Source organism: Leuresthes tenuis, unplaced genomic scaffold (assembly GCF_036924035.1).
Source record: "Leuresthes tenuis unplaced genomic scaffold, fLeuTen1.0.hap1 SCAF_19, whole genome shotgun sequence".
NCBI lineage: Eukaryota > Metazoa > Chordata > Actinopteri > Atheriniformes > Atherinopsidae > Leuresthes > Leuresthes tenuis.
In genome coordinates, this window is record NW_027325373.1 from 16,192,263 (window position 1) to 16,200,314 (window position 8,052).

Sequence of the window (8,052 nt, forward strand, 5' to 3'; positions counted from 1 at the left end):
AGTGTACATTATTAAGACGGATCTACTTGTTTTGGGTTAATATGAGTCATTCTGGTCGATATAATTATGTGCAGCTCATTCCCAATTGACAGCACAACGACCAGGCTTGTTGCAATTTAGGGGCCACAGGCTGCCATCTAGCGGCGAAAGATTTCTGCGACAACGCGAATCATCCTACAAACAACGAGACACACCTGTTGATCTGTAATTCACGAGGCTGCCGGATGAGCTACGCACAGTGATCGCGTGTCACAAATTTTGCTTTGAGAACATTGACAGTATTAGTCAGCAATGACGGAGAGGGGGGTGATGTAAGACACCATTCACACCACACACAGTGTTTGAGAAGCAGGTAGCCTTTCAAACATAAAGTAGTCCACACTGATTGAGACGTCAAAAGCAGCTGTGCACAAACACACGGTGAAATCTCCAGTGAGATCCAGCGATTCTCTAAAATTCACCCGTTATGTCCTCAGGAATGAAATGTCTCAAATAAGTCAGACCACACCGACAAATCTGACTGAAACTTACCCTGTGACAAACTTGACTTTGGTTGTCCTTCTGCTTATTCCCTGTGTGGTCATCCTGCTTCTGCTGAACTGCTTCTTCCTGGGTTACAAGTTACTGCTCCTGTCAAAGAGGAACAACAGACAGGAGCGAGAGGACACAGAGGAGATGCTCTTGAGGTCCACCCTGCCGAGAATCAGGGTGTCCGACGTGGCCTTCTCCCCGCTGCAGGACGAGATGAGAGCATACATGTCTCTGTCGGAGCCTGTCCTGCAGCACCCTGTCACTTCTTCCAGGGCGTCATCCAAGGAGAGGGCCGGGATGAAACACAGGATCCGGCTCCTGAGGCCCGATGGTGCAACCGGCTCGGGGTCCCTGAGGGCGCCAAGCACTATCCGGGCCGCTTCCTCCGCGGCTGGTTTCACCCCGAAGCATGATGTTCCCTCCAGGACCTACAGCATCAGTAATGTGGGCTGGTGCAGAAGTGCCCCGGTTTTGCCGCAGTACACTGATTCAGAATCTGAAACAAGAGTGAACCTGGTTCCACCAAACTCTCCAACTGTGAGTGGTCACAGGGGACAGTGAGTAGTTGTTGTGGTGATGAAGAATGTCTTTGGTGCAGATGAGTTCGGCACGTTATTCCTATGATCTATCAAAAGATCTTACACTTTTTCAGGCCAGTTGTGCCCATACAGGTAGACTGACTTTACAGCAACTGCATCCAGCCTGTGATTACCTGCTGTTTTTGTCTGGCACTCCAGATAGTATACATCACATTTTAATTCAATCTGCTTTCTCAATACTTTTTTTTAAGGGTTGGGGTGTTTGAGCATAAAGTCATCTTCACTGCTAAACTGTGAGTATGCCTTTGTTCACAGCAGGAGACAGAACATGTGGGCCACATTCAGCGGAGCAGCACTTTTGAGATGCAGAAAGAAGTGAACCAAGGTGCTGCTGTGCATCCGTTTGACAAAGTGGTCATGGAGTGTGAGTACACCAACCCACCGTCAGAGAGCTCCTGCCTGAACATGTCTGCAGTGGGTCCCGGGCTGGACAGTGACTTCGGAGCAAGCGCAGGTACGTCAGCCTCATTGTTGCGCCAACATTAATCTCACCTAACGAGTAAACTTCTTTTAAAATGAAGAGAATCTTACTGCAGATAGTTGGAGGTGATCTTTCTGTTCAGGGCTGAAACAAGAGGTGGATTATTCAGTTAGCTGATTTATCTTCAACCTTTTTTGATTGGTAGAAAAAAAAAAACAAGTTGTGCAGTACCAGCTCCTCGAATGAGATGACTTAATGCTAATTTCTTAAGAAGAAAACTGATTCAATCCGAGCAAAAATCTACAGATTTACAGTTTTTCCCAAGTTTGTGTTGATCTCTACTGTAGAGATACACGTGTGCAGTTTGGCCCCAGAAAAAGCTTCATAGGGAGGATTCAGTGTTTCATACTTCTGATCTGTGTGGACAATAAGCAACTTTTGTGCCATGACAGATTTCACTTAATGTCAATCTTCCAGAGAAAACACTCACAATACTTTCAGTTAAGCAGCACGTAGTCTGTGGATATTTTAAGCACACTGGACACAAATGATCATTCAAAATAGTGTTTTGGCGGTCTTGAAGCAACAAAAACTCTGTAATGTGGGCATTTCGGCTTCCCAGGCGTCTCCCTTCGGATTCTGTCAGCAGACAGCGACGGCCTGTCCAACGGAGTCCTGTCCTCAGCTCTGGAGTGGGACTATTACGACCCCTGCTATGTCAAACAGAATAATATACCCAGACATAAACACCACAGACCTGCAATGCACATAAAGCAGTACTGGGTGTAATTAGTAGTTTTAATGTTCATTTAAATAGCATGCCCCTTTTACCTTGACAGCTGTTTTTATTTGCATCACAAAGAATATAACAACACCGAGTTTGACACTCTTTTCATGTATGTAGCACTCTGCCACAAAGCTTTTCCATGTTGTATCCTGTTAACTCTGCACCTCGACTTCGGTGATTGTGAAATGTTTACTGTGCACCCTTCACTTATGTTAAGTTTAAATGTAATCCCTATTTAATTTCTAATGGTTGTTCAGTTAGTTCGGAGTTTCACAAACATTCCTTTTCATAAAGATTGACACCACTGTTTGAAATGTTTTGATTCACTCAACCAACAGACTAGATTATTTAATAAAGCACTTTTCTGATTCAACTGGGGTTTTTTTTTATCTTTTCAGTTGAAATAAATATAACAGAGCAGAACAAATCAAACAGAACCTAAATGACTGTAAAATTACAGAAGGCATCTAGGGCAATATTCTATTGTACAATGGTTTGATTCTGCTGCATCCCAACAGGCATGTTTTAATATTTAAGGTATAACTTTTCTCATTGCAGCATCTCTAGTTTGCTACTTGTGACCATCAGGGGGCGCTGTAGTTTAGCTCAGATTATACTGGGTCTTTATTTTCGATTTCTCATATCAAAATAATAAATCATTTGTAAGTAATATAATGCAGAGAAATCCTTTATTCGTGCTCAGACAGCAGTTAATTGTATTTGATGTACAGTACTGGTGGAATGGAAGATTTTCATGTTTTTCACGTTTGAGCTGCTTGACGTGTTTATGCAGATAAAAAAAACTGGATTTTTCATGATTTGAAGGAAAATGCTAAATAACAGACTACTCCATTGTCTTAAATAGTTTAATAGGTTAAATTAGCTCAATGTTTGCATGTATGAAACTACTAAATGAGAGCAGCACCAACAAGGAAAACAGAAACCAAGTCTCCAAATGATAAATAACAGTGCTACAAAACAAAGAAAGACAACTTTGGCAGATAGCTGGAATACTTTATTCTCCGTTAAGAGATATCTGTACATTAAAGATCAAGTGCCACTTGAATGTTTTAAGTCCATAGAAAGTATAACTGATGTTGTACTATGCAAATAACCACAGCAAAAAATCACAACTTTACTCAAAGCTGGAGAGGAAAGTCAACACGATCTGCTTGAGCTTGGCATCAGAAGCCTCAGAGATTTTGCCATCAGCCCTGCAAACAAGAGGACATGGATTACAATACATGCCCATACTTACTGAAAAAAAAAGGGAAAAAAAGTCACGCATTTGCCCAAAAAAGATGCTTAACGTACCTAATAGCTGCCAGCAGATCTTGGTGCTGGCTCAGTATGTGCTGCAGGAACGCCTTCTCAAACTTTGTGATCTTGCTTGGCTCCATTTTATCCAAGTGTCCCCTCACACCAGCATAAATGACCGTTACCTGCTCTTCAATAGCCATTGGAGCTGAAAGGTGAAAGAATACATGCAAAGTGAGACGAGAATGGATCCTGAACCATGAGAGATGAGTGAAATAAACCGTTACACTCACAGTACTGGCCCTGTTTAAGGAGCTCTGTCAGACGAACACCACGGTTCAGCAGCTGCTGAGTGGCAGCGTCCAAATCGGAACCAAACTGAGCGAAGGCAGCAACCTCACGGTACTGGGCCAACTCCAGCTTCATGGTGCCAGCCACCTGATGATGAGCAGGAATTGGTAAGTTGACATGTAAAGATTTCCAGTGGGACAACAACTAGGAGATAATAAGGAGAACGAACCTGCTTCATGGCCCTGGTTTGGGCAGCAGATCCCACACGAGACACAGACAGACCCACGTTGATGGCTGGACGAATACCCTTGTAGAACAGCTCAGTCTCCAAGAAGATCTGCGTGAATAAATAGCATTTAACAACTAATTTGAGACTGGTTTTATCAAGATATAGCACGACAGGGCACCCGCTCACCTGTCCATCTGTGATTGAGATGACATTAGTTGGAATGTAGGCTGACACGTCACCAGCCTGTGTCTCAATAACAGGAAGGGCTGTGAGGGAGCCTCCTCCGAAGTTGTCGTTCATCTTAGCAGCTCTCTCCAGCAGACGGGAATGCAGGTAGAAGACGTCTCCTGGGTAAGCCTCACGACCGGGAGGACGACGAAGCAGCAGGGACATCTGACGGTAGGCGACAGCCTGCAGAAAGAAGCAAACGAGGTTGGATTCATTTCCCCACTTTCTTCAAATCATCTGCAGCACCCAGTTTTCTGCGTGTTCAAACTCCCACAAAGCATCGGATGCGAACCTCACCTGCTTGGAGAGATCATCATAGATGATCAAAGCGTGCTTGCCGTTGTCTCTGAAGTACTCTCCCATGGAGCAGCCAGAGTAGGGAGCCAGGTACTGCAGCGGAGCGGCATCAGAGGCAGTAGCAGACACCACGATGGTGTACTTCATGGCGTCGGCATCAGTCAGCCTCTTCACCAGCTGAGCCACTGTGGATCTCTTCTGGCCGATAGCAACGTAGATGCAATACAGCTTCTTCTTCTCGTCAGTTCCTTCGTTGAAGCGCTTCTGGTTGATGATTGTGTCGATGGCGATGGCAGTTTTACTGCAACACAAATTTGGCAACTTGACTTGGCAATGTGGATTGCAAACGATTTTTAGGCTGAATAAAATGTTTTTCCTATGCAGTCACTTTCTCCTCATCCTTTGTGTTTGGTTTAGTAAAAAAATGCAATTCGAAATGACGTCACCAACCACGAGCCGACAAAAGGCTCAACTACCAAAAACCAGCCATCTTTATCAGCAGCTGCTCTAACTGCATTTCAAAGGCGCTGGAAATAAAAGCACATGCTGCCATGTGCTAAAATATTCCCTTTGAGGGGAATCCTCTTACCCAGTCTGCCTGTCCCCGATGATGAGCTCACGCTGTCCGCGACCGATGGGCACCAAACTGTCCACAGCTTTGATGCCAGTCTGCATGGGCTCCCTCACAGAGATACGGGGGATGATACCGGGGGCCTTCAGACCCACACGCCTGCGGGTGTTAGAGCCAAGAGGCCCCTTTGAAGAGAACAGAGAATAAAAAATATATGACAAAAATATAAGTGACCTGTTTTGATTTCTTTGTTGAATGGGACAATAAACCCAACGTTTTGGGGTAAATTAAGCTATCACCAAACTATTTCTTGTAATAATAATAATAATAATAATACTATAGCTCTTGGAGGTAATGAAGATGCGATGGTCTGACTTACCTTTCCATCAATAGCATTTCCCAGAGCATCCACAACTCTGCCCAGCAGCTCTTCACCCACAGGCACATCGACAATAGCCCCTGTTCTTTTGACGATGTCACCCTCTTTGATGAGCTTGTCGTTACCGAACACCACAACACCAACGTTGTCGGGCTCCAAGTTCAAAGACATACCCTGTGGAAGAGAAAAAATATTCAGTAACATAAAACTATCATTAAGTATGCAAATGAAACCCAGGCAGGTTCAAGGTGCCCAACGACCAATTCTGAACGCACATTTCTGATCATTGTGACTTGCAAACTACTATTGATTTCTAATTGTCCAACAAGTAGATAAGCAAATATTGTCAAATATTCATGTTGGTCGGTATCTGTTTGCACCACACACCTTCAGGCCAGAGGAAAACTCCACCATCTCCTCAGCCTGTACGTTCCTAAGACCGTACACCCTGGCAATACCATCCCCAATGGACAGCACGCGGCCAGTCTCCTCCAAATCAGCGCTCGTATCAGCGCCCATGATCTTCTCCTCCAGAATGGACGACACCTCGGCTGTGCCTTTAAAGTGTGAAAAGTATTTATTGAACAAGAAATGGAAAAATATGCACGTCTTGCAATGCACATATCTCCCAAAACACCTACCTGTTTTCTGGAGCCATGGGCGGCTGGTGTGCAGATTCTTGGCTCCTACACATGCTGCAGCAACATTCTTGGATACCTTTACCACAATCAATAAATAAATTAATACGTTTTATCACTTATTAAAAACACGAGCTAATTTAAATGAAGGAATCTTGTCCTAGAGTTTTGAATAAACCAACAAATATTAGAGCAGTGTATTACAACGGTGCAACCATAACCCTGATTTTATTTCCTATTTTATCTTATTTTTTCATTTTAGCTTATTGTAATTTAATTTATTCTATCTGTGCAGCACTTTGGGAACCTTGTGTTCATCTTAAATTTGTGCTATAACAGTAAAGAGGATTGGATTGGATTAAACGTGTTTGCAGTTCTCGTTGTGCTGATCGAGAGACATTTAATGGCCGTAAATCTTTATTTATGAAGCAAACAATATTGCGAGTACAGTATATATTGAAGGTTGTTGGTGGCCTTAAGTAGCTTTCTAGGTTTTTCAAACTTTGCCAAGTTTTAATTTGTAAAACATAGGCGTTAACTTAGCAGCACAAATGTAAAATTTGTACTGAAGCAAACTAAATATATATTTTTTAAAACGCAGTGCAGCGCAGAGTTATGGCAGCTAACCTTACATTATAGACCATTAGGAGGACCATTAGGAATATATTCTGGTAGATCCCCATGTCAGTCTAAATTATCTTACATAGTGCAATTAGCAATCATTTGTCAGCACTCATTTACAAGTCACATATACAATATTTAGTCAGAAGAGAGCTTACTTCTGCTATGAATTGTTAAATGTTCCTAAAACAACTACGAGTCAATGCTAGCAAAAATAGACTAAGCTGACCTTCAATGCTTAATTACACTCATTACTGCACATTAGCTTACACACTTCCGCTGACAGTTAGTAACTCTATAACACACTGACCAGAGATCAAATATGCAACCTAGTATCACTCTGTAAAAAAACTGAGAAGCTGTAACGGGGGCTTGTTGCCGTCTGTCAGCTGCGAATGAAAACAGTAGGGACAGGCAACGTGAAGGGCCCGGTGTCCTCCAGTGCAAAGACGAGTGCGCGCAAAGCAACGCAGCGGTTTTGTGTGGATAAATATCGTTTTTATTTCAAGTCAAAATGAACGCAAATCTAAACAACAACAAGTTGAAGTTGCTTACAAATCCAGCCCTTCGTGGTAGGTTGCGGGCAAGAGCAGCTGCGACGCGAACTGACAGCATGATGGTGTCCTGTGGAGTCTGTCCTGCTCCCGGTGCCGAGAGAGAAGGATGGCGGCCGCGGCAGCGTCGAGTAGAAAGGTCACAGCAACCCGGAAGTACTTCAACACGGAGTCTTTCTGTTTGCTTTTGTTTAAAATGGAAATCATTTAGTCTAACGGTAAAAAAGTTATGCATTTAATTTATTTATATTAACGCTAAAATAGCTAAAATAGCTACTGTTTACACGTGGTGTTTTTTTTAATTAATAATTTTTTCTGCATACTTTTTTAAAAGTGTGCGTGTGCGTGTGCGTGTGCGTGTGTGTGGGGGCACAATCAATATATTCTACAAGCAATCTAATACAAATATACATCAATGATTGATTTTATTTTCTAATAGGTTCAGACACACAAAGTTTTAAAGCGTGAGAGCACAAAAAACAACAAAAGCACAGTTGCAATTGCCAAACATTGCATTTTATTACAGCTTATTTTTCAATTCAAATAAAATATTTGTTTTATTTTATTTTATTTTTTTCTCTCTGCTACAAAAAAATGTCTGTCCTGCAGACAAAGGCCAAGTTTTTCATCATATTATAGTCTTATGAAG

At 42.7% G+C, this 8,052-nt stretch overlaps 2 protein-coding genes across 2 annotated transcripts; one reads left to right on the top strand and one right to left on the bottom strand.

Annotated features, from left to right (window-relative positions):
• Positions 1–483: 483 nt before the first annotated feature.
• hwa (huluwa) lies at positions 484–2,340 on the top strand. Its single transcript, XM_072371733.1, has 3 exons — positions 484–1,068; positions 1,386–1,584; positions 2,174–2,340. The coding sequence occupies exons 1-3, from the start codon at positions 484–486 to the stop codon at positions 2,338–2,340; spliced, it is 951 nt and encodes a 316-aa protein (XP_072227834.1).
• Positions 2,341–3,331: 991 nt separating this feature from the next.
• atp5fa1 (ATP synthase F1 subunit alpha) lies at positions 3,332–7,529 on the bottom strand. The gene is made up of 11 exons (XM_072371490.1): positions 7,405–7,529; positions 6,232–6,307; positions 5,978–6,147; positions 5,591–5,764; positions 5,230–5,396; positions 4,641–4,941; positions 4,302–4,526; positions 4,116–4,223; positions 3,889–4,033; positions 3,653–3,803; positions 3,332–3,552 (listed from the first exon to the last, which is right to left on the bottom strand). Exons 1-11 carry the CDS (start codon positions 7,462–7,464, stop codon positions 3,474–3,476), a joined length of 1,656 nt encoding a protein of 551 aa, XP_072227591.1. The 5' UTR covers positions 7,465–7,529; the 3' UTR covers positions 3,332–3,473.
• Between the last annotated feature and the right edge of the window lie 523 nt (positions 7,530–8,052).